At 40.5% G+C, this 26,562-nt stretch overlaps 1 protein-coding gene across 6 annotated transcripts; it reads right to left on the bottom strand.

The window, feature by feature from the left end:
• Positions 1–1,007: 1,007 nt before the first annotated feature.
• NXPE3 (neurexophilin and PC-esterase domain family member 3) lies at positions 1,008–22,292 on the bottom strand. 6 transcript variants are annotated; one of them, XM_014253436.2, is made up of 9 exons: positions 22,219–22,276; positions 21,481–21,656; positions 21,057–21,106; positions 19,664–19,774; positions 18,942–19,154; positions 11,047–11,807; positions 9,374–9,447; positions 6,199–6,405; positions 1,008–5,305 (listed from the first exon to the last, which is right to left on the bottom strand). In XM_014253436.2, the coding sequence occupies exons 5-9, from the start codon at positions 19,032–19,034 to the stop codon at positions 4,755–4,757; spliced, it is 1,686 nt and encodes a 561-aa protein (XP_014108911.1). In that variant the 5' UTR covers positions 19,035–19,154; positions 19,664–19,774; positions 21,057–21,106; positions 21,481–21,656; positions 22,219–22,276; the 3' UTR covers positions 1,008–4,754. The 6 variants fall into 6 exon arrangements, with proteins under 6 accessions (XP_014108911.1, XP_014108910.1, XP_014108912.1 ...); XM_014253435.2 differs by lacking the exon at positions 19,664–19,774; XM_014253437.2 differs by lacking the exon at positions 21,481–21,656 and having other exon boundaries at positions 22,219–22,266.
• Positions 22,293–26,562: the final 4,270 nt, after the last annotated feature.

The following is a 26,562-nucleotide window of genomic DNA, read 5'->3' as shown; positions in this document are numbered from 1 at the left end:
CTGTCCCCTCAGGGCCATTGGGACTGGCGAGAGCAGGCTGGGCCATGGCCCCAGCTCTGTGCTCAGGGGGAATGTATGAGCAGTACCCAGATCACAGCCCTGGCCCTTGCCCCTACCCTGCCCCCTTCAGCAGGCACCACGGAATGAGAGGGGAACAGAAAAACAGAACAAATACTTGGCAATGCTGCCTCAGCACTCTGTCCTAGCTGGGAGGATTTTGTCATTCAGGGATTTTTAGCCTAGTCAAACGGGCTATTTTTGGCTATATACGTCACGAATCAGCACAAAGGGCATCACACCCTGCTCACTACTTTCCCAGCTGCGAGCCCTAGCTGCAAGCTAACTCCAAGGCAAGCCAGTGGACATCCCCCAAATCCTCTACTCTTAGGACATCCCAGAGACTCCCCAAGTCTATGCCAGGCAGCCACTCACTCCCTCCCTGTCCCCACGACCCTGCAAACGCAGCCCCTGGGCTCACGGGGCAGTGGACACACAGCCTGCCAGCGCAGGGTGCCCTACAGCCCTTCAACATGCGGCTGACTCACAGGACACATCTCTCCCCATTTTTTTTTCCATTATTTACGTAAAAACCGTTCATAAGAGAGAGAAGCAATGACCATGCTGCATCTGCTCTTCACCCTTTTTTTTAATTAAGTGGTTTAAGGATTTCCTGGGGGTCAGTTGGGCTGCAAAACCCCTCAAAGAAGGAAGCCTAGATTATGTACAAGCTTTTAATATGCACCAGGCCTGATACACCAACGGAGGGAAGCATCAGTATAGTTTAGTGCTAGGTCTCATGTCCAGCACAAATCACTCCTCTCCAAATACAAATCACCTAAAAAAAAAAATCACTTAGAATGAATTTAATCTATAAACCATAGTGTGAAACTCCTACCCAACACACAGCACAAAATATAATAGGTAAAACTAAGGGAATTACTATGCAGCTATAAAAATATAAAGGACACAGGGTTACAGCAAAGAAGATAAACTGAGACTAAATCAGATTAAATGGTTCAAGTAAACTTGCCCTCTTTATTAGGAACTTTTCATTCTCTGAGTTTTTTGGCTATTTAAATTGTTTTTCTGATCACATCAGGAAATAAGACAGTAGAGCCTTCTGCATATTATAAGCATTACAATAACATACATATATTAGAAAAAAAACAAGTTCTTTCTCCAACATACAGAATTTTCACTGCTCCCAACAGAGAGTAAGAGCCTTCCAAACAGTCCAAATATATATTAAATGATCTGGACTTTAGTAAGTGCTTTATAAATGAAAAACATGTGTGTGATTGAAGTTTTTTGCTGTTACTTAAACTGTCATGAATGGAAGAATGTTTTAACTCACACTTCTGCAACAAAACCAAAGCAAAACCCCAGTATACCCCACCCCTCTAGAAGGCAATTTCAAACCTTTGTTTTTGTCATGTACATATGAAATTGTCACGTGTAGTACCTAAAAAGTTGCACAGACACTTGTGGTAAGCAAAGTTTCCATTTTTAATTGCTTACCTCTAACAAGTAGAACAATGAAAAATGGTGATTTAAATCTCATGAAGTTGTGCTGCATTGCAGATGAAATTAGAAGCAACTGAAAACTTGAAAAAAGGGAAACTTCTGCTTTTTGTCCTCCCTCCTCATCAACAATTCAACTCACATTTTTACTAAATTTCTAGAAGAAAGAAATCAGCCGAAGAAGATATACATGAGACAAGACTCTCGAAATAATACAATGCAACACTAATAAATATAAAATGGAGTTTACTTATTTTATAAATGAATTACTCTGAAATCTTCTAACAAACACAAAAATAGTTTCTTTCACTGGAATTTAAGACAGCTGGATTTAAAATGAAGAAATTTAAAAAGAAAAAGTATCTATTGAAAGATTAATAATCAAAATGATCAGCACAACAATGAAAATATCAAAAATAACACCATTTCTTCCTTTCAAAGGAAGAAAATTGAAAGAAAAGGACAACAGGGTTTTGAAAAACCTTGTGAATTAGTTTTTTTATGTGTCAAGGAAGATACTTAACAGATGCTAAAAAATTCCTTTCCAGTCCTGTTTCACATCAAGTAACTTCAAAAATAACCAACATCTTAACCTAAGTCCCTATTAAAATCCACTTTAAACTTTAAAGAAACTGATTTAAAAATATTTTATTGCTTCTGTGTTTGCATATCCCATACATACACAACTGGTGTGATGGTAACAAGATGAGAATAGAAATGAAAAATCATTCAGAGATCACCTGAATGACATCTAAAAGCACAGTGTCCCCAAACACGAGTAAATCCTCAGTTTCTTCATTTCTCTTCCCTGTCTATTTTAGAGCCCGAAGAAATACAGTCTTCATCCTCATTCTAAACCAACTGGCAATCTCCCTGAAGTTCATTACTGACAAGTTAGTTCATCTGTTACTAAAAAATTAATCTAATTAATCTAAAGGATGAGGGTCTACCAGAAGGCAATTAGACACCTTTGCTAATAACAGCCCTGTTCTCTTTCCCTCAACTGTCAAAGCATCCAAAAGAATAGTGTCTTCTCTCTCTGTGCTTGGTAGCTAACAGTGATATAAAGCTGCTGTTGAGGAGCAGTAGCAAGTACTACAACACCCAGAGAAGACACATGCAGCCACAACATTTTCACACACAGTATGGCTTTATGAGTTAAACCTAATGGTCAGTCCACAAATTAAGTAGCTTCCTTCAAAGTAAGTCTAAAGTCCTATTTCCATGAGCATTATTAGGATAGAGTTGTTATTCAGGATGAAAGTCTTTACCTATTTTAAAAATCACACCTGGAAAAGATGAAAGGTAATTTTCCATTGTGGTAGTTTGCTTTCCCAGACCTGAATTGGTGTGGCCTCTTTTTAGCAGAGGATAAATTACCATTACCATATTGAAGTAAGAAATAGTTACCTAATGCTAATGTATGGGCAGATGCTGTGTGAGGCAGTTGTCAGCAGGAACCAGCAAATTGGATCTCTTAACTGTTGATTTGAAAAGCTAAGAATAGGTGCTATTTCAGTGTACACAATTCCTCCAGACATGCTTAAACATTTTAGAATTGTTAACTTTATAGGCGGATAATATCAATGCCTTTTACATGCTAAAGTAATTTATATTTGCTTTTTAACCACTTCTCAGTTGCCCTTTAAAATGAGCACAATAAGAAACACTGTTGCTGAAGCTGGTAGCATTGGCTCTCTTAGGGCCCTGGCAATAAGAGCACAAACCTCCTTAGGAGAGCAGCAAACCTCACAAAGGGTAAAACTTCTCTAACATAAAGACTTTTTGATTATTTCACCCTGTGCAATCTGCCAATTTGCCTTATTAATCTTCTCAGTTTGCTCACAAAGATTCAATTTGGTTTTGACACAAGCCAGTGAAGAAACTGGCCTGAGTGGGACCAAAACTAAGCATAGAACACTTCTCTGCTGTTTAATTTGGGAGTTGAGTTTAATAAAAAACTGTTTTCAAAGTGCTTCTAGTTAAAACTGTAGACAGGCTCAATCAAATAAGCAGCAGGAAATGCCAGGCCAGGAGGCTGGAGAGCCACCAGCCACCAGCAAACCTGGGTCTGTGCCAAGCAGATAAATAAAAGCAACCCTGGAAGCGCTTGGCTTTTGGGGTAGGGTATTCCACCTTTTGTACTGGCAGCAGTGAAGTTCATGAAGAAATGGCAGAACTGCCAGACCCTGAAAAGGAGCCATTGCATGGCCTTGACCACTACTGCCAAAGCACACCAGGGGCCCTGGGGTCACTGGGGCTCCCCATCCAGACACGGCGTATGAAGGATGCACCAGAGACACTCTGGGCAGCCGGGCTTCGCAGGACCTTAAGGGAACAGCTGTAGCTCGCAGGGAATGGAAACACTGACATTGGCAAATGAAACACTTTCACTGGCAAATGCTTTAAGCTTCAAGTAGGCCAGCCTGCAACTCCAGCCTGCAGAAACTGCCTGGGACAGTGTTTTCACTGAGGTCATAAAACACACATATCCTCACTACAAATCAAGAAGTAGACAGTGTATCAAAGCTCAAAAGAAATTCAGTAGTACAGGAAACCAAACTAAAATACTGGCTATTTGCACTATTTAGCAGCCATCTGTAAACAACAAAGGTGCCTAATTAGTGTGCTTGATTAAATTTCAGCAAATTCTTCATGACTTAATTCTACAGATATTGTGATTGTGCTTCCTTATTTGTGACTTCGGTACACTCCCTTCATGTTTCTAATTAGGACTTTGAAACAAGGACACAAACAAGGACACTCTGCTTCTCTGACACACAATTGGAGGAGACATCCCTTAAGCTCTGCAATGCTGAAAGACCATTCCCAAAATCCTTCACAGGTTTCACACACTGTTCTGAGAAACATGACCCTGGCAACAGAATCAGTGTCACGTGGGTTAAATTAGGCATACAGTGCAGACAACTAGTAAAGCTAGTAACCCAAACAGTTTCTTATTGAATCCTGCCAATTTAATTTAAGGTGCTCTCTAATAATCTCAGGTATGAATGATAAACTTGAAGGAATCAACCTCACAGGAAGACATGGCCTGAAGAGTCAACTCCTCTTTACCACCCTTCACAGCTACCCAGACTTAAGGCCACCCAACTTATCCTGCATGCAAGTACAGTACCCAGAGCTCCTCCATATCATCCAGCCCCATTCCACAGCTCAAAAGAGCAAGTGTACTTTGGCTATAGCTAAAGACGACATAGGGATACCCATTTGTGCTAAGTTTGCAGAGGGCACACATAAGATAAAAATGCATCTATTTGATTCTTGACAATTATTTCATTAGGGTGCAGATTATGTGGCAAGTAATGAGCCACAGACATCTCCCAAGCATCCACAAAGTGCACAGCAATTCCTGAGAACATTCTCCTCATGACAGAATCAAGCTGAAAGGAATACCAGTCACTGTTGAAGAGGCTCACTTCTGGCCCAAGCTCCTGAACATTAGCGGTTCTGATGACAATTGAAGTCTTGGGGCTGCGGTCCAGCAGCTGAACAACGGCTCTGCGGATGTTCCTGAGCCGCCGGATGTACACTTCCACGGGGAAGGTGCTGAAGTGGGACCATATGGTTATGGCTATGACGGTGTTCCTGCCGCCCACGATGCTGTTGAGCTCGTTGGCGATGTAGCGCAGCTCGCTGCTGAACACTGTCGAGAAGCGGATGGGCGGCCCGTGGCAGCGGAACTTCAGCAGGATGTTGTGCTTCAGGTCCACAGACATAAAAGGGCCCACGTTCTTTGGGCTCCCCAGGTTGAATTCCACTAGATCTGAAAGCCCAGGAGCAAGTGTTAGTGAAAGATGGTGCAAGAACTTCAAACTGTCAACAAGATGCGTGGACCACAGGGCAAAGCAGGAGTAGATAAGGAAATCTGAACATATTTCAAAGAACTCTAAACAGAAGTGAGCATTATTTTTTAGAGTGGAGTTTATGGGTGTTGAAATCTGCAGGACAGCACATTTGGATTTCATAAGGCTGTCAATGCCTTTTCCAAGTTTCCCAAACTATTTCCTTTTCTCTTATAAAAAAGAAATTTTCCAAATAGTCATTGTTACTCTCTGAGTCCAGCGTTAAAAAGAACCCTTCTAGCAATTTTAGGACTCCATTAAATTGAAAGATTACTTCAATTTGTAGGAATTAAGGCAGCTCAAAGACTGTATTCCAACACAACTGAAGTGCTTTTCACTTCAATTGGTTGAAAGGGATGAGGGAGGCAGGAATACGTAATTGTCTACTGAAATCCTTCTGTTTAAGTAACTTGAATAAGGAAAAGCTATAAACAAAACCTATAAACAGCAATGGAGGTAATTTGCTACTTCATTCCAAAATCTCTCCAGTGACTGGGATGCTGCAAGGCCTTACAAAGGCAACCCACGTGACTTCCAGCCAAGCCTCCTGGGGTGGCCACTTTAACTCACAACCACAGCAGCAGTCCTGTTCCAAGGACTTTGCAGATACCTGATGGCCACATTTACAAGGCCTACATGTTTTCAGTGTCTGCTCAAACATTTGGCTGTCTGCCAGGACTTCTGATGAGATTTTGTCTTTCCTCTTTCTTTGTTTTGTCACTGTCACTCAGTAAAACCAGCTCTGTGTCTGAGATGTGAGAAATAAGGCCTTGTAAAGGTCCTTAAGGACAAAGCTATATAACAAAAAAATTACCTGGAACAAATGCTGTCAAATATTCAAACCATTGCCTTATTGTAGAGTCTCCAAACAAGTGGATTACTTTTCCTTGTAAGCACTCAGTTATATCATCTGATTTATTGAAATTATGGATCCAATGTGTTCTGGACCTCCACTGGTCTTCATAATAATAGCCAGAAGGGGAAGCTGTGGGATCTTCAGCTCTGTCCATACTGCTTAAATCTGGAAGAGAAAAATCCTTTGAAATCAACATGCAACCAAAGCAGCCTACATAATCTTCACAGACACCTAGTCAGTGACCGCTGACAAGAGCTGGGTGGCCGATTATTGTTCAGCTCGGTTTAAATTAAACGGTATCTCTGCCGCTAATGTAAAAACGTATCTGACACCTTTCTCCCTGCTCTGGAAGTGCTGAGTGGCGGGTGTGTGTCCCGGCAGAGAGGAGCGGAGGCAGGGAGACCGGCGGAGCATCTTCCCCATCCCAGCACGGCGCACTGCTGCCCTCCAGCGCCCGGCCTGCGCACGGCAGCGCTGCTCGCCGGCGACACCGACCCCGCGGGGACAACCTGATAACACTCAGAGAAACGTCCAAAAACCCAAAATAAACCCACCAAAACCCCCAAACAGACCAAAACCAACCTCCAGAAAACTCCTCCTATGGAATAACACGTACCTCGGCACTCTAGAGAGTGAAGTCTGAACCATAATGCTTCCAAACTCAGAAAATACCAGAATTAAAGCCAGCATAAATAAAAATGGTTTATGTGCCACTTGAACATGATAATTATGGGAGTCTCTAATTCAAAAGATTTTGTATATTGTCTCTGCTATCTAGCCCCCTCCCCATTTACTGCCTGGGACAGGCAGCCCCCTGAGGAGCAACTACACACCAGCGAAGCTGTGTTCCACAGGATACCTTTTTAACTTGCAGAAGTTGAGCAATACCTTGCAAACAAAATTATCAGGATTACAGATTATAGGAAGACAAGCTTCAATCTCATGGTTATATCAGCCAAATATTGCCGTATTTCCCTTAGTAACCAGGGTGATATTGGCACATCAAAGTTCCGTGAGATTGTTCCAGGTTCTTCCTTTGCCATTTGTGTATTCAGATACCTGAGCTGAACAAGCATGGAGATCTTCCCTGGCACAAACACCAGCTGCATGGAGCAGACACGTCCAGCTGTTTAAACACTTCTACTCACCTTGGTGTGGAGACTGCTAAGAACAGCCCATGCCCTGTCATAACTTACTGCTGTTTGATAAAAGCACACCTTGCCGTGGCCAAAATAATGCCAGGGACCATTCAAATTATGTAAAAGTACAAGCACTGGAATTCCAGGGCCCAAAAGCACCCTCTGATAGATGTTTCATTATAACACAGATAGAGCCAACCATAACCATCTTTCCTAATAAGCATTTTTAATTGCTCTTTTTCTATTCAATATCCTCTGCATGTTATATTAGTAGATGTTAACCTCAGAGGTTAGAGGATGTTAACCTCCTTAGACCTCACAGGGACGCTGTAAAAAGCAAACTACAATTACATTTGTATAACGCAAACAATATAATCACAATTACCACAGAACAAAGCCATCAGAAAATTCTGTCTCTGGATTCTGGTTCTTTAATCTGACAGCAGGAACAAGGAGGAAAAAAAAACCCCAACTAATAATGTGGATTCATCCAATATTTATAAACAGGAGAAAGGAAAAAAAGCCTTCACATGGTTATGCCGTTAAAGGCTAATTCATAATGTGAATTCACAGCTTGAATTTATTTGATTTTAAGATTTGATGTAAAAGCAATTCCATTTTTTACCTTTCAGATGTAACGGTTGTACTAGAAAAACTTCTTGGTGCCCCCCAGTAAATCAGCATTTCAAGTCTGGGTATAGTATCATACCAGTTTTGGCCCAGAATTGGCCCTTACTTTGAGATTTTATAAAAAAGAATAAAAGCTCCAACCTGAAGTTAAAAACCAAGAATAGAAAGAAAAACTTGTATTTCAGAAAAAAAAAACGTTTTAAAAATCTTGATCTACATTTACCACCATACAAAAGAACACGTACAGAAAGAACAGCAGAACAATGAGTCTGTGTGTACCATCAATCCTAACAAATCCATACATTCACGAGCATTATACCAATAAGTTCAGTTTATTTATTCAGAGACTGTTGTTCTTGGAAGGAATTTCCCTGAGGAAATGTGCTACTCTTATCAACACTTTTCAACCCAGCATTAATCCTCACGACATTGTAGGTACACTTTGATCATTCATAGCTCCTGGAAGAAGGGTGACAATCAAGTTTTGAATTTGTAGCAGTTTCTCTCAGGAAATATACAAGATAAAAAAAGCAACAAAAATACATCAGCTAAAGGATCTGGACAAAGAAAAGAGGTGGAGGGTAAAATGCTGCAAGCCTAGTAGTAGAACTGTATTTTTTAGTGAACAGTAAAACTAAAAGCAAGAAATGCTGTAAGTTGTCTTCTGTTCAGACTTTATTGCTCAGGTCAGTAACTCTACCTTAAAAGTTTCTATAACCTTATGGAAAAAAAAAAAGGAAAGTTTTAATTTAAGAAATAATTCTCTGTGTATCATATTTTATACAGACTTTTTAGAAGCATAAAAAGCTTGCATTTGGATATGAATGAGATAAAACCTCTGAGTTTATGCTAGTACAGACCATCTTTGTTCTGTTCTTAGAAACAGCACAGAACAATTAGGTTCTGGTCCAGAACTGTAGGTTCTGACATCCTGTGGTAACACAAATTATAGTAATACTTCAATGCATTTATCAAAACTCTTGATAAAAAAAGAAATTAAGAAACATCACAGAGCTGTTTTCATTAGATTTAGAGTTTGGTAAACAGTTACTCTAAGACATTTTACAGTGTGAGTAAATGCTAGGGGAAATAAAAGACATTTTTGGCAAGAGAACAAACTACTTTTCTTCTGATTTCCTTTTTTTTGGCTAAAAATCCCATTTATGTACGTAATTTTAGAAAAAAGTTTCATTATTTCTGAACTTGTATTACAGATAACACACAAAAGCCTTCATCGTTTCAAAAGAAATCTGATACTGATTTTTGCACCATGCTAAAAAAACAAATTATTATTTTATACCTGCTGTTCTTTTTATAAATTTAATTATGAATTACAAACAAGAATCTTATGCAGTTCACTTTACCTGTAAATGCCTTGGGCTTTACAATGACTGAATCAGGTCCACTGGAGGGTATCGGCCTTTTGATATTCACGTCACTTGAACAAAAAATGAACACATCAATATTTGTAAAAGTTACTGTGAAACTTTAAAGTAATATTAATCTCAATTTTTCTTACTCTACTTCAAATAACCACATAGTACTACAAATTTTTACTCTAAGTTTATCCTACTTCCTATAGCTGAATTCATTCTGCATTTACTTTGAAACCACCATCACTATTCTGAATCCAAATTCAAAGTTTCTGAGAACGGCACTAACACAAATCTTACTGACACAAATCTCAACAAAGCAATCAAGCTGTCAGAGGTCTGCAGAAAGCTTTTGGGGATTTGTCCCAAAGATGTTCCCAGCTTGCAGAACCTTGCAGACAAACTACTGCAAGGGTACAGGGCTGCAGTAGCAGCTCCCAGCTGACTAATACTAAGCTCTTGTTCTTTTACTACTATTTTGAAGAGAATCCTTGTCTATTTTTTTTTTTTTTCATTTGAGAAATAAATTATTTGGAATTTCTATCAGCCACTTCAGTCAAGGATCTCAGAGCTGAATTAAACAAACAAATAAACAATGAAAACAAAACAAAAAAAAAAAAACCTTTCCCATTCCCATATGGAAACATCAACAATAAATAATAGCAATATTTTACAGGTGGACTGGCAGAGACACGAAGTCAAAAGACCCACGTACAAACTTCATATGGTAGAGCCAAAAAAAAAAAATTCCACTGATGCTTACTTTTTATTTCTGGTCTTGGTTACGAACATGCACACATGCTTTCCTAAATTTGGAGCTGCTACTCTAAAATCTTTCCCAGTTTAGGCCTCAAGTGAACATAGTGCCAAAAGGATGTTTCCTACAACATTTTTGTTGGAGAGCAAGGCAGTAGCCTACAACTACAACTCTGACACTAAATAGTAACTAACTTTATCTAAATTCAGCTGTGTAATTTGATACAAAAGCAGTTCTGCTTTTGTACTCAGGCGCTAAGAGATGGTTTGGGTTTGGTTTTTTTTAATGCTGAATGCAGAAATAAAATATGACTGTGAAACTTAATTTAGTTTGATACTTGAAATAACATGCACAGATCATTTCCACTTGCATGGGTATTGCTCAGCAATTTGTTCTACCAGGTGTTTTCTTTATGAAAGTGTTTCTAAGATTTGCAAGTCATACTGAGCAACAAGGAACACATTTAAGATAATTTTTTATGAGGAAAAAAAAATTTGCAATTTCTGTAAAAATAAGCATAAAACCCAGACCCTTTTTAGGGAGTTTAAATTTTGCTAAAAACACTTCTCAAAGCATTGTTACTGATACTGAAATTGTAGGTATGGAAACAGAAAATAAGAAAACAGTTCCCCAAACCAGTGCCAGATTTAGACAGCATGCTCTTGTGAAATTCAGTAGCACAGAAAGAGAAGCACAGAAAGAAAACTACATGCCAAGTTTCTTTAAGATTGCTAAGATTTTTGGACAGCTGAATGGAGTTCAACAACTCATACCAAACACTTGATCCTACAGATACACTTCCCCTCTAAGGCAATGTGTCATATTTAAACAATAGGCTAAAGTTTGTATAAAAAAAAACCCAAACAAAACAATTTGACGGGATATATAAATTTAACAACATACAAACCTTTGGAAAAAGAGGCTTTCCTCTCGTGTCAGAAGACCTTTCAGATATCCACCTTTGGCATGGCTGATTCGGCTGGCACAGGACAGTTTTCGAGGCTTGTAACAGAACCATGGCTCACCCGTGTAGAGATCTGTGAAGTTACAGACTGGGAGACCTCCAGGCAAGCAAACATTGCACTCTGTAGTTTCTGAATACCTCCCAGACTTGAATGAGCTTTTGAAATAGACTCTGTCCGGCCTTTCCTCTCGTAAGCGCATGAGGACTTGGATTGCTTCACTCGGATGGACAAGTGACACAGAAACTTTGACCTCTCCTGGCCAAAGCAAGGTAAAGAAGACCTTGTAAAGGCCATTATGGCAATCTACAATCCTTCCTGCTGCTCCAGCTTTCAGCCCAGGAGAGTGAATTCGTGCCTGTAAATAGTCTCCACCATACTGCTTGGGTTTTCCTTGGAAATCCTTCATACGAACGAGTACCTCTAACTGATCCCCCACCTTGAAGAACCTGCTGGGTTTCACAATCACAAAGTCACTGTGTGTGGGATCAGTGCTTTGTGCAAAGGCGATTTTGCCATCAGGGGGCTTTGGCCACTGTATTGCAGCAAGCAACGATTCCTGCTCCGCTTGTTCCCTTTTGGACAAGGTCTGCTGCATGTACCCACAGTAAGGCTTCCTGGTAGTTTTGGCTGTCTGTGACAGAGAATGCTGGACATCGTTTTCTGTTATCCAATTCGATCCTGAAACTGTGTCATCATCCAGGTGCTGGGGAGAAAAAGATTACCTGAAGCTGTGCTATGAAATGAAACGCTGTGAATAATGGATGCTTTGTCAGGAAATGATCCCAAGAACTGGGCTTTGCTTTACAGAGCTTTGAAGCTGACCAAATGAAGCAGCTTCACTAGAAGACCCAAAACTATTACTTTGACCACGGGATTTCTAAGGAAACAGGTGGGCAACCTGCTTTGGCAAACAAGCACTTAAAGAGATCACATCCAATGTATGGCAGTGTTTCAGCTACAAGTATACTCTCTAAAAACCAGCAATGTGAAAAAAATGACAAAAGGTTGGATGATTAAGTTATAACTCATATTTTCTTTTCTTCTGCAGTAACATTTTAGTCTCGTAGCACCATGAGGTCTAATAGCTGCCCCATGTAATGCAAGGAAATAGGGTTTCTTTGAGATGCTACACTGCAGGTTAAGCTGACGCACCCCTTCCAGAGAAGTCTGCTGCATGTAGCAGCTGCAGTCATTTATCTGGTCACACTCACATCACTTCTTGGCTAATTATCTGAAATGCATATTTCCCTGTAATGTGTACAGTGGAAGAAATAAAAGAACAAAAGCCCAGACCCTCCTGGGACAATGAATTCACAAGCCAGTTGGCAAGTAGAATAGAGCAGGACAAGCTAGGACTAAACAGGCAAAAAACCTGCTTTATTTCTAAGATTTTAAAATCTATATACAGCTGCTTCTAGCACTAAATGAAACAGCAAGCAAAACATCCCCTAATCCACACAAGCTTAAAAATTAAAATAGTTAAGTACAAAACTAGACTAAGAGAGAGAGATTCTGCTGAAACTTGAAAAAAATGCATTTTGTGCAAAAACTGTATTTTCATGCAAATGACTGCAGATACCATCTTCTTTATGACATCACATAATTTTGCAGGGTAGCATTAGGAAAATTTTTAAAATAGCAGTCTAAGACTCCAGAGGTACCCATGAGACTTCTAATCAGAAATGCAAAAAACACCCTTCAAATACACACAAAATCAGCAGTTAATGAGCAATTAATTACCAGGTATATATAATAGAACTTATCCATAGTTCTATTTGACAAAGAAGGAAAATAGTTTTTCAAGCAAAGATTAAAATTATACAGTGTACCATTTACATGGCATCAGATGATATGCTAGTTCAGATTTGAAAGATAGCTAAAAGATTTAAACAACGTTATTTGAAATCTTTAAAAATATCATATTTAAATGTTGGTACAATATTACCAATACCCCAGTGTTCTCCATTTAATTCCTCCATAACTAACTCAGTAATGTACTAAAAGTCACAGCACTCATATTAAAGCTTTGTTCATTGTTATAAACCTTTCTTAGGCCATGGAAATATCAGAAGTGTCTTAAAATCATTTGAACCACACTGAGATTCAATATACTTTTTTAGAAGAAAGGTAAACCTAACAAGCAGTAGAAACACATAGGTGTTTGAAGTCTGTGACATAAGTTGGTTTTGATCAGCTTTAGAGTAAGATGATGAGCACAAGAGGATGTAGGATGGATACACAAAATCTCCTTCATTTGATATCCAAGTTAACTAGAAAACCTGAAACTGTAAATTGCTACACTGTAGCTCTAAAACATAAATTGACACATACTCATCTATACACCAGATGTTAACATCACAATAGAAGCTTTTGCTTCTGCTTTATATTCCCACCCAGGATATAATAGATTTTCCCTGAAGGCCATCTGAGATAATTCTTAATTATTTTTGTTTTCCATCACAGCAAGCCAAGCTGCAGATGTAAGCTGCACATTACTTTTATTACTCCAGTAAATTTCAGCCAAAGCTGAGAGTAAATCTGAGGCACAGTTCTACTTTAAATCTTACCTACATGCATTCTTGAATTGAGACAAGCTTCTATTTTTGGATACCTTTATAACTTCCTCCCTTCATCTGCTCATGCAGATATATATATATATATATAAAACAAATATATGTATGTATATATATATATATATATAAAATATATAAATATATATATATATAAAACACAGAAAATACTGCATGGAAATATTTTTTAAAGTTAGCTATATATTTTGATGCATCTAATAAGCTGGTAACAATGTCTGAGCAAACACATTTACATGTTTTCCTAAAGAGGATTGGAAAGGGAGAATATGGGTGTGTGATTACTTGTTGTTTCCAATGTAAGTTCCCAAGAGAAAGTTTCTGGTTTTCTGTTGGTTCTTCAGTGGTTGGTACTTTGGGCTGGGGGACATGGGAAAAACAAATCCATTCAAATTAAGAAGAGATGGTTATCTAAGACAGCTTAAAAACTGACATATCCATATTTTTAGTTTTCTATAAATTTCCTGAGGGTTTTAGACCCAGTCTTTCTGTCAGAGATGTAGAAGATGCCATTTCTGGCCTAGCTAGCCTTTCTGAAGTCTTCCCAGGGGCATACCTATATCTTTCAGTGGGAAAGGGTGCAAAGAACACCAAGCCAACAAACTCATTCAGAAAACAGAACATGGTTTGATGTCTCCAAATCAGTCCACCTACACAGATTTTTAGCAGAGCATAAGGCCAAAGCTCTTCACTTGTATGCAGCTGAGAACAAGGACAAGCACTGTCACTTCAACATCTCCAGGTTATGTTCTACTAAGCAGAATAGATCATACCACAAATATTTCCTCAGTCTATCTTGAAAGGGCCTGAGAGGGAAGATCCATGAAGGTAAGAGCAGAGCTTCTCCAGCATCCTGAAAGACCAATCATTCTCCAGCATCCTTGTTCATCTTTACAGCCCTCTTTCAAGCCTAACCAGGACCATGTATTGCTGCAGAATTATAAGCTTGTGTGTGAAAATAAGGTATACAATGTACGCCATTCACAGGAGAAAATATTGCAGAGATTCTCTTTGCCAGTAAAGGCAGAAAAAGCTTCAGAGTCAATTAATACACCAAAGGTCCTTGACTGGAATAGAAAAGCTTTCCAAACCCTCTTCCTTTTTTAAGTGTTTCCCAGGCTCAGCTCCAAACAAGTACTCAAGTTCTCCTGCCTCCACAGATACACAAGGCCTGCCCTGAGGTAAATAACTAGCTTAGTTTGTCCCCACTTCATTTCCTACTCCCTCTTGGCATTTCCAAATCTCTCTGGCTCCTCTATGTTGTCATACCGAGACTGTGCAGAACTGAGGGCTTTCTACTGCAATTAGTAACCAAAACAAAATAAAATTATTTTATGAAAAACAGATAAAGAGGATTTCTCAAGAGTGCTCTTCCTTTATGACACAGATTCTTTTAGTGTTCATTACAGCTCCATGTTGGATAACACCTGCTTTGCCTATTTCCATGTATACTCCATTCAAGGTGTCATGTAATTTAAGAGCAATTCCCAATGGGCTTTGTTTGTTTGTTTGTCGGGTTTGAGGGTTTTGTGTTTGTGTGGGAGGAGTTTGTTTGTTTTTGTTTTGTTGAGCTTTTTTCTATCCTTATTTTTTTTCATTTACTGCATTTTGAAGCTAACCAGAACCCAAATGTGACCACAAAGTAATTTAATGGCTATCTGCCAAGTAACACAGGCAGGACAGAAGAGATTACATGTCAGTTAAGCACTAATAAATCTACTAGCAGTTCCTGCATTAGAGATGTCATAAAAAGGAAAAAAGGAAGCTGTATTTTTATGAGAACTAATGGAAGTTTCAGCTCATCTCCTCATCTTTTGGCGTTCTCACCGCCAACTAAGCAAAAATTAGATACTACATATAGATTAACTCGGGCAATAATGCTCTCAAAGATATTCTAGAAGGGTCACAGAGTGTTGGGAAAATCTACAATGAACACCTGTCCTCTGTTAAACACCACAATGTAGGTGGCTGATGAAAATGTTGAGTATTTCCATTGCTGCTGAAAAGGTGGAACTCCATCTCAAAGCCCAGTATCTTCCACCAGCTGTTAACTCCTGCCTTGGCCTGGTGCATCCCAAACAGCTGCTGCAAACCTGCATAAATCACTGTCACTAGAGCAAGAAGCAACACAGGAGATCCCCAGGCAACAGGCACAAGTGGAAAAATAAAAGTTCCAGGAGACAACATCTGAATCTGAACAAATACCAATTCCTGAAAGATCAATCATCTTATTTTCAGTCATTTTACACTCCAGGTACTTTGTTACCTATGACAGATATGAAGTCAGTTCTCTATCATTACCACCTCACAGCGCTGAATGGCTGCTAAACTACTCTAAGTGACAACACCAATCCTCAAAAGCCATCACCTGACAGTCAAATGTTCCAGAAATAACTTGAATAAGAAAAAGTTATCTTTTGTAGGCACCTGCAATTTAGCAGCAAAAATTTAAAACCTGTTACACAGTTCTTTTGTTCAGTTTCAGCTGTCTTATTCCATATGCTGTCCTGGCAAGAACCTTCCCTTCTCCCCATACACTCTCACTTCAAGGTGCTTTTGAATAAAATAGTTCTCACAACCAATCCCAAAGTGGTTCTGTCACTCTAAAAGCCACTAGTACAACTACACAAACCCTCCTGCATTGTGAGAGCTTGATAATGGGGCAACATCCTGATACTTCACAAAAATTGCTGTACGTTTTATCAGTCTGGCTATATTTCCAGAAAAAAATATAATAAAATATTATTCTGGTACTATATGATCAACTGTGTGATCTCAAGAGAATAGCTATTCCATAATAAAAAGCAAAGTAAATAATAAGCTGGCTACCAAACATTTTGTGGACAGCTTGGTTGGTTTTTTGGGTTTTTTAAACAGAAGACAAGGAAAGTAAAATTCTGACTTGGGTATGACTACTGGGAGAGTGTCATTAGTAGTTTAAGAAATTAAGCAGGAACATTCCAACATGAAAAACTATAAAATCCTAAAGCAAAAAAGAATTGCCTTAGATCTTGAGCTTTAGCCAGCTACGTTGGATGATTTGGGGATAAGTACATCCCATACATACATAAGTACATAATAAGTATGTCTGATGCATTCACAAACACGTTCTCAAGAGTAACCAACAATAAGCTCTCCTTCCACAGCCTGAACAGATTTGGTTACAGATATTCTGTCAAAGTTTTGTAAGATTTTTTCTGGCTTTGATCACTGACTGAAAAGAATCAGCATAAATGCCTATGTTAGAGTGCTTGGAAAACTGAGCCAAGACAAATACAGGAGCAGGTCCATTCAGAAAAGTCATGAAAACAGAAGGGGTTAGAGTTGCATGTTATAGTGTAAAGATTTACAATCAACACAATACTTAACTGAGTTTAGAGTAGCAGACATGTAAAGGGCAACAATGCCACAGACACTTATCATGGACAGTGGCAAGAAAAAGCACAGAGCAAACACCCAACCTGCATTTTCCATTTCACTCTCAAAGCACTGCCAGAGTCCTTTTCTCCAAGAAATGAAATTTTAAAATAGAAAGGAAACACTTTAAGACCCTAAATATCAACATTCCTCAGGCAACAGCAAAATTGAACCACAGAAAGAGAAAATAAAAGCTACCTCTTATGAACAAAATGGATCACACTAACTTGAACCAAAAGTCCATCAAACACAGGATTTTGATTGCCAATAGTTTCCAACAGCAGGCATGTGGGAAAAGAAAACATGTTGTGCCATTTCCTCCTGTAGACTGAACACACTTTCTAGCACTTTATGGTTTCAATTTCTTCAACACTAGGATAAACATCTTTAAGATCTAGTATCCCCTAATAGATTTTTCTTCTGTGCATTCATCCAGATTTTTTGAATGTATGCATTTAGTAACTATAAAGACCTACTGCAAGGGTTTCTGCAGCTTTGCTGCAATCCATAAGAAATATCCCTGCTTCCTTTAAAATCAGCATCTGCAGTTTTTATTTAATGTGTCCACTAGTACTGGAACATGTAGCCAGTGCTCATTCTTCAGTTATTGATCCTGACATGCTCGTGATTTTAGACTTCTCAAACATCTTCCTTACCCTTACGAGATCCTCTTCTGATTCAGCTATATTCTGTGTGGGGTGAGGGGGCTTTACAGCCCCTCTTTCAGAACATTTCATTTGGGCACCACTAGGCAGGAGGAAGGAAGATTCTGCAAGTAGCATACACAGAACTTAAAAGCATAAAGCAATTACTGACTGGCTGATGTGCACAAAGGACAGCTATAATTTAACGAGGTGTTAGGCTAAGCATTACAATGCTCATCCACCTAATGCAGCACTGGAATGCCTGGCCAGGCAGGCAGCCAATGGGCAGGGTCAGCCACCAGAGCTCCCTCAGACAGATCCTCATCTGCCTTGACTTTAATCTGGGGCTACTGACTAACCAGTTTGAAAGCACCTCTGCACTGAAGTGATAAGGAAGATGAAGAAATATGCAAGACAGATACAGTGAAGGGAAAAAGGTAAAGGCATATAAAAACTGCATCATTACAGGCTGGAGGTGAACAAGCTAATAACAGCTCTGCAGAAAAAGACCTAGGGATTCCAGGGGACAGCAAACCCACGGTGTGTCAGCAGCACAGCATTGTGGCAAGGAATTAACAAGATCCTAACCAGCTGATTGAGCAAAGTTATAGTTCTCCTCAACTTGACAACGGTGAAGTCATGCCTAGAACACTGTGTCTGGTTTTTGAACAACCCACGGCAGAATAAAGCTGGCAAAACCAGACAAGAGCCCCTGAGATGATGAGGGAACTGAAATAACACTAAAGGAACCAAAGGATCCTTTCTTAAATCTGGAGAAGACCAAAAGGGGATCTAACTGCAGTTTTCACATCCTACAGGAGAGCCACAGAGGAACTGGAGTTAAAGTACACTCTAATACGATAAGAGGCAACCTCCTGTTCCACATAAGGCAAACATTCTTCCTTCTAAGAGGGATGCAGCATTGCAATAGGCTGCCTAGGTAGGTTGTGAAATATGAGTGTCCTTGAATACTGTCTAAAATCAAAATACCCTGTTGCAATCCAAGCTAACTCTAATGCCAGCCTTTTGAGGAGGGTGTTGGATTCAATACCTCCAGACATGCCTTCAACTATGAATTTTCTGTGATTCCAATTCATAGCTAAATGCTGTCAGTCAGACAATTCTAACCTTACACTCAAAAGTCAATGCTGCTCAAGCCATCTTGGAGAAGAAACGGGCTCCACTTACCTCTAACTGAAAAAAATTATGGACCAGGACCACAACAGCCAGCACTGCCATAAGCAGGCAGAAGAGCTGCAGTCTGAACGAGTCACGCCACATGGTCCATTCGTGTCTTTCCCTCCCATGTTAGACATTGCCATGACTTCCATTCACCACAAACACGAATGTCATTTCGTCTCAGCAGAGCACGAGAGAATTCAGTTGACTTCCACTTCATTCCTGCAAGTGCATTTACAAAAACTGTATTAAGTTTGAAAATGCTACTAGAACTAAAAGGTGGGGCAGTAACTAGCACAATAGAACTGTCAGCACAGATTATTTTGTGGAACTAATCTGAACAGCATTATCTATCGTGTTACATAAATCTCTTGGATGTGCCAAAGCAAACCATTACCATAAAGCCGGTCTCACCTGTAAGTGATACAAAAAAAAAAAGACAAAAGAAGAGCGCAAGATTTTGTTCTGGCAATCAAAAAGACCAAAACAAATAACAACCCTCTTATTTATCTGTTAGGCCACACCACCACCATCCAGACATTACCAGATCGAAGCAGAAACTTGTGGTTTTAGACAACTCTCATTTACCTGTTTACACATTCCAATAAGTTGTTATTAAACATTAATGTCTGAAACAAATTTGGATAAGCAAGGTAAAACTTACTTCCTCCAGTTTTCTGCTTGGGAAGAGGGGAAAAAACAAATCAATTGTAGCATTAAAGAGGAGATACCTAAGAGAATTGAAAGCGCTGAAATTTAACTTCATGCATCACCCATAATATTACATCTTCCCTGTTTTGCTTTTTTATCGTGCCTTTTATCTCAGGTACTCATATGCAGCTCTAAAATAAATAAAATAAATAAATAAAAAAAAACAATTGGAAGGAATACAATGTGTTGGAATTTGGTATTTCTGGTTCTTTAAATCTAATAATAGCACTGTCTTTCATAAACTTTAACTTTCATACAATATTGTTTTTTAAGGTTGCTTGATGGCTGATCTGCTATAAAATCACAGACTTAACAGCCACTGATAAAGTTCTCAATGCTTGCTCAGAATGACTCTTAAACCTTCCTTTCTTTCTGAGAAGGACAATTTTGATGCAGTCTTTTTGCAAGCAAAAAGGGTACAGTTCTTGCAGAGGCTCTAAACTTGGAAACAGAAAACAGATGGCAAGAAGAGACAGTCAAAAGACACCAATCTCTCCAAACCCAATATTCTCAGAGCAGCATTACTCATACAACCATGCACCAAGTGCAACAACATAATCAAATGATTATATAAACTTTGTATAACTTTCTATAAATAGTATAACTGAGAATTTATACAATTAAGATAACAAAAATATATAGTACCTATAGTTTTAAGACCATATGAAAAATGCTATGTAAATTTAAATGAAAGATAATGATACATTACATATAAAAATAAAAAAAATTATTTATCAAATGAACACAGGCTAGAAAACTGAAATACATTACTGATATAACCAGGACAGCCCCAAAATAGACCACACATCAAATTGCTTTACAAGGATTATAGGGATTATAACTTCAAATGCTTTGCTGAGAATTACAGAGATTGTATTTCTGACCAATGAACTAGCATTGAAAGAGCAAGACATCCATTAAAGTGAAAGTACCAAAATGCCACCAAAATGCAGCTTTTTTGGAGCTGCTCTGCACTAATATGAATTTTATATAAAACAACAGCTTAGGTCATAAAATGATAATAAATATACCTAAATACAAGAAAATGCTAATTTAAGGATGCATACGTACATTTGAGGAAGAGAAATACATTAGACAAAACCAGAATTTTCAATTGTGTTGCTGAGAATTCTTACCACATGACCAAAAAGCACAAGACACTGAAAATTAATAGACTGCAATTTCAGATGCCTAAAACGACCACAAACGCTTTCCCATGCAGTTTTAATCAAAATTTTCCATGTTATATAGGTATCAAATGCCCTAAAACATTTAAATGTACAGGTTTAGAGCTTTTTTTATGCTAAAGGTTTAATATACTGCCAGTTCTATGACAATTGATGAAAAATTGATCCTGTTCATTTTTTTTAAAAGGGAAGCGCAAAAGTACACCCAAAAGCCTTAGGTTCTTACCCTACTCCTGAAACGTTCTCTGAAGCCATCCACACGAAAGGCCAGACAACCTTGGAAACAATACATAAAAAAAATAAGTATATCTATAGAAACACACACAAATATTTTTAAATAAAATTCATACATTGGTGGTTTGCTTACAGTGGCACAAAATAAAATGGCAGTTACAACTTTTTACCTGTAAAATCACTTTAGTTTCTACAATGACCCAAGAATTTTGTTAAAGTATTTTATTCATTTAAACTTCAATGCCGTGCCTTTAAATTTTCTTCTAAGTATTACTTCTCCCAGCCCACAAGCCAAATTTTACCCAATGTTAAAAACAAAAAGCGATTTAATGACATACTTATGAACACGTCATTAAATCATGCCTCATGTTCCAATACAGGATTGTTGCTTTGCGTTTTTTCAAGTTGTCAATTACCGTCAGATCTCTATCCCCACAGCTCTCTAAGCCAGCAGCGTTACAAAAGCAGGTACGAGGGCAACCTCTCCAAATTTTGTCACGCAAATCGCAAAGGCACAGAGGAGCCGCTCCTTCTGGCGATGCCCAAACCGTGTCACCGAGGCACAGGGGCTCCAGGCTTGATGCTCGCGTGGCTGCCAGCACGGAAAAATCAGATTTGCATCTGTTTTGCGCAGATTTCACCCTGGTCCCCAGGGCTCGGGGAACTGGCAGCTCCCGGCCGGGGAACACGGGACCGGACACGCACTCACGAAACAGGGACGGAGGCAGCGAGCAGGAAGCACCGCTGCCGGCAATGAGAACCGCACGCCTCTGTTTTATTGCTTCAAAGGTACTTTTTAGGGTGCCGCGGAGTGGCCATCCCCGGGGAGCGGCACAAGGCATCCCCAGCATCCCCGGGGAGCGGCACAAGGCATCCCCAGCATCCCCGGGGAGCGGCACAAGGCAGCCGCTGGAGCGGCAGGAAGCACCTTCAGCCGCCGCCTCGCTGAACGCCGAGCGGCGCGGCTCTGCGGGCGGGCGGAGCCGGCCGCGGGTACGAGCGATCCGAGCAGGGCACCCGCCAACCCCGAGACCCCGAACCCGCCTCCCGCCCGGGCCTCCCTCCGCGGCCCCGGGCCCGCCGCCGCCCCGTCTGCCCCGCCAGGCTTTCCCCCCGCACACACCGCGCAGGCCGCACCGCCCGCGCCCCCTCACCGCAGCCCCCGGCTCTTCCCCGGGCCAGGCGGCGGCCTCGCCCCCGGCCCGGAGGCGCCGGCTGTAAATGCCCGGCTCCCTCCGCCCCTCCCTCCTGCCCGCCCCCGACCCGGGGGCGCCGCCCGCCACGCCTCCTCCCGCCCCGCCCCGCCCCGCTCTCGGCTCCGGCCCCGCGGCCGCTGCCGCAGCCTCGGTGCCGAGAAGGAGCAGTGAAAAGGAAAACAGACACAAAACCCGACAAAAACAATGCCACCGTCGCTGTAATTTTTGATCCACCGCAGGTGAAGCCTAAGAAAGCAGGATGTGAGAGGGTGGCGCGGAGCCGGGCACTATGGCCCGGGTGGCATCTCCATGGTCCGCAGCCGCAGCCCCCGGCAAGAGCGAAGGCTCTGACACGAACCAGCGCAGCTCAAAGGCTGCCCAGCCTGAAGGCAAACGGAGCAGGGAGCAGCTGAGGCGGTGTCTTGGACAGAGAGAAGGTTGTGAGAGCCTGACCCCAGAGCAGCTGCAAAGGCTGAGCGGGGGATAAAGGCACGGCCCAGCACAGCAGAACTGGGCAAACGCAGCTGGATTGAAGGCTGGACTTCAAGATGCTCGATGAGGACAGGCACACAGTGTTGAGCTGTGCACCCTGCACCAAAGCCAGGCGGCACTTCCAATCTGCAGGGCATCTACAATTAGTTTTGTAAACACTGCGTAAGTTTGGGAATGCCAAAACACACACCTGCCAGCAATTCTTTGTATGAGTACAGCTGAAGGGCTTGAGCTTATTTTTACTAAGGAATACGGGGTTTGCTTAAAACCAGAAACAAGACAGAGCTGCTGAAATATTCTTGTGAACACATTATTTTAGCCATTAGAAATTCCCTACTTTTGCCCCCATCCCCATCAGCCAGAGCTGATGAAGTGATCATAACTCTTATTTTTCTCCTTCCTGCATCTTACAACAGTGGTTACCTGGTAGAGATAGAAAGCAAAATCTCAACAGGCGCCAGCTTTTGTTTCTATTATACACTGTAGGTCAAGAATTGAAAACCATCTGGCTGTACAAGCATAACACATTAAAAAGATAGTATTTTGAAAGATAATTGGTACAGATTTTTTTCCTCTTTCAATACACAGTCTTTTAGTTCTATAACAGACTCTTTTCATTCTTCCTTCATGAGCCATGCAGTGCATCAAATTCCCCTTTGCAGCTCAAGGTGCAACCTAAGGCAAAACTTGTGTGCCAAATGCCAAGCATTATCCCATCTCTTAATATATCTGGAGTGATGTTGAGGGTGAAGGTTGGGAAGGTGACAACAGTAAGTAAACCTGTCACTTCTAAGGAAATAGGTACTGCTATGCTATCTTCTGCCACATTTTACATTTCACCTCCCCTCAGAGATGGCAAGGTATCCCCACACTACTCTCCATAAATTCTTCAGTTATCATTATTGTTAGTCTTGATGAAGGTCCAATAATGAATCAAATATGCCTTTCTAATCTCTACCATGGTAAGCCCTTTTGCACAGAGGCCAGAAACCAATTACTCAGTGTTTGCCCCCATGCTCTACAGAAAGCACCATGTAAAAGGCTGTTTGGGTTGAGTATCAACAGCATTAGTGAGGTCTGTTCCACTTTGTCACCATGCAACATCTAAGTGTCATTAGTCCTAAAGGAAGTACAACTTGAGCAGCTGTTGCTCACCTTACATCTCTCCTTGTTTATCACACCACAAACACTTGGCAATTATTTTGAGATGAGTACAGAAAGCTGGAAAAAGAAAAATGAAAAAGAAAAATGAAAAAGAGTCTTTTCCTTGTTTCTTTTTCCAGAATTATATGCAGTTATGAAGTTATGCTGGGCCCTTGGCCCCACTGTCCTTCTCTCCCTTACCTGCAAAGAATAATCAATTAAACACAGTATATTTGATAATATATATAGGACTACTGAACCCATTCTTGATTATAGGCAAGTGTTGAGTAATGTTCCGGTTTGCTCCCTGAGGCAAACTAAAACATGCTTTTGTGCTGAAGTATGGTGAGTTTTAACAAACAATGCATTGGACAGTCTGCAAAGAGCACAACCCACACTGTTCCTTTTCTATAGATACCTTTGATCTGTCTCCTTTTGCTACATTACCCTTATATCACTTCTCTAATCTTTTTTCCCTTCCACAATCATCTGTGTCTTGCTCTTCTGCAGTCCTTAGAACAGCAAGTTCCACTCTCATCTTCTACACAAGTTCAGCACAGCCCCTGGTTTCAGCCATATCAACAATTAAGGCCTATTTAACTGTTGGAAAAAGTGTTTTGCTGACCTGGTGTCATCCAGATGGTTTTCACATAATCTAATGCTTGTAAAGGGATAATGCTTTTGCTAGAAGAATCCTCTTGCTGCTTCCTCAAGTCATTTTCCAAAAGGTTACACAGAAGCTTTCCTATAGGCACCATCAGCCTTTCCATGAACCTGCCTCAAGCAGCTGTGCTGCATTCCCACTCCAGGGACAGGCAGAAGGGAATGCAGCTTTCCATTTCTTCCAGGTGGCTCTGCTCCCCTTTGGGACTAAGAGAAACTCTTCCTGGTCTCCCATTGTATTTCTGCACCAGACAATGGACATGGCCACAGCCATCTCAGCCATAGGCTGCCCAGAGTAGATCCTGCCAGTTTGACACTGCTACACCAAAGGAAGGGAAGCATCAGGCAGCTAGGAATATGAGAAAGCAGGCGAGAGAAAGGTAGCTTACATGTCCCACTAGTAAAATAATACCTAGTTCATGTGCTTAAAAATTTCAGTATCTGTGAGTAAAGCCAAAAAGTAAGACCAACAGGAAAGCCAATCTGCTGTAAAACTACTGAGCTTGAGAATGAACAAGCAAGGACAAGTGCATGAACTCTATCCTGAAGAGCTCAACAGTACAAGACAGCTGGAGAGCCAGTCTTGAAAACACTCCAATATCACATGTATTTCCCCTAAACTTCAGGTTGATGGGGCTGTAGGAACTACTGATGTAAAGAAGAAAAGTGAATTCTGTTGTAGAGTTTCCCAGTGTCTCCTGTTTCTCCCCAGGTCACACAGACTTTAAGGCATAAGCAGTGGTAACCTACTCAGCACATCTTCCAGACACTTCTCACACCAGAAAACATGCTGCAAATGTTCAAGGGTCTGGGTAGCTTCAGCTGGTGTAACAAGGGATAGGAAATTTCCCAAAGGCTGCTGCTTGAATGCAGTTCAGCACAATGCCAAGCAAACAGCCCTGACTGCTGGACTGCTGCTCCTCACAGCAGTACACTGTCTGAGAATTGTTTAGGCTTTTCTAATGCTTTTTTTTTTTAATTGCTTTCAGTCCAACGCAAACACTCTAAATACATCAGATCTTACATTTTCCAGAGCATTCTTTATGATCATGGGCTTCTCAATTTTCACAATTTAAAGCACTGTAGAAGAGGCTATGACTCGTTTGATTTGGGCATCCTGCGCAGAATTTTCTGACATTCCTTCCCTTGGTGATATCTTCTTGCACATATCAGAAAGAGCAGCTATACTGGTTTTGGATGGAATAGAGGTAATTTTCTTCACAGTGACCATGGTAGGTCTTTGATTTGTGCTGGGAACAATGTGATAATATAGGGCTGTTTTAGCTACTACTGAGCAGTACTTATAGAGCCAAGGGCTTTCCTGCTTCTCACACCACCATGCAAACAAGTGGGCTGGGGCACACAATATGTCCTAACATAGGGAAGGATTTCAGCCCATAAAATTAACTGTTTCCTTTTGAACAAAATGGGTCCATCCACTAGCCATGCCTTTTTTCCAAATCTAGCCAAAGATTTTAATGTCTGATCTTATTACAAATATGAATAAAAGCCAGAGACAAGAGGGCCCTTCAACCTGAGTTCCTGAGGTGCTATGGTTACTATCCCTACGACACACAGCATTTAAACTTACTAGTACAGCTTTAAGGTCTTGACTCTAAAAGAAAAAGGAACTGCTCTTTTCAGGCCTGAAGTTACTTTAGCTATGCCTATTTTTTACTTTTAAATAAAGTCCTAGAATGAGTTGGAAGGGAGCTTAAAGATCACCTAGTTCCAACTCCCTTGCCATAGGCAGGGACATTCCTGCCCATAGCAGGAAACTGGACCAGATTGCCTAATGCCCAATCCAGCCTGGCCTTGAATACATCAAGGGATGGGGTATCCATTTCTCTGGGCAACCTGTTCCAGTGCCTCACCACCCTCACAGTAAATATCTTCACAGAAGAGCAAGAAGAGTCCCACTTAAAAAAAAATCTTTTCTTTGGTGTGATGAAGTAGAAAATCATAGTAAAGAATTAAGAATGTCCACTAACCTCCACGTGTTAC

This window comes from Pseudopodoces humilis, chromosome 2, assembly GCF_049639895.1.
Source record: "Pseudopodoces humilis isolate 2021_Gansu_Grassland_sample_001 chromosome 2, ASM4963989v1, whole genome shotgun sequence".
Classification (NCBI taxonomy): Eukaryota; Metazoa; Chordata; class Aves; order Passeriformes; family Paridae; genus Pseudopodoces; species Pseudopodoces humilis.
This window is presented reverse-complemented; position numbering and strand designations above follow the sequence as displayed.

Excerpts from the sequence above, each read along its gene's own strand:
- NXPE3 (XM_005523960.3), bottom strand. The coding sequence starts at position 19,034 with ATGTGGCGTGACTCGTTCAGACTGCAGCTCTTCTGCCTGCTTATGGCA. Across the intron at positions 9,448-11,046 it reads GAAAGCCTCTTTTTCCAAAG|TGACGTGAATATCAAAAGGC; the intron begins GTTTGTATGTTG and ends TTTTTGTTCAAG. Across the intron at positions 6,406-9,373 it reads AAAGCCCAAGGCATTTACAG|ATTTAAGCAGTATGGACAGA; the intron begins GTAAAGTGAACT and ends TTTCTCTTCCAG.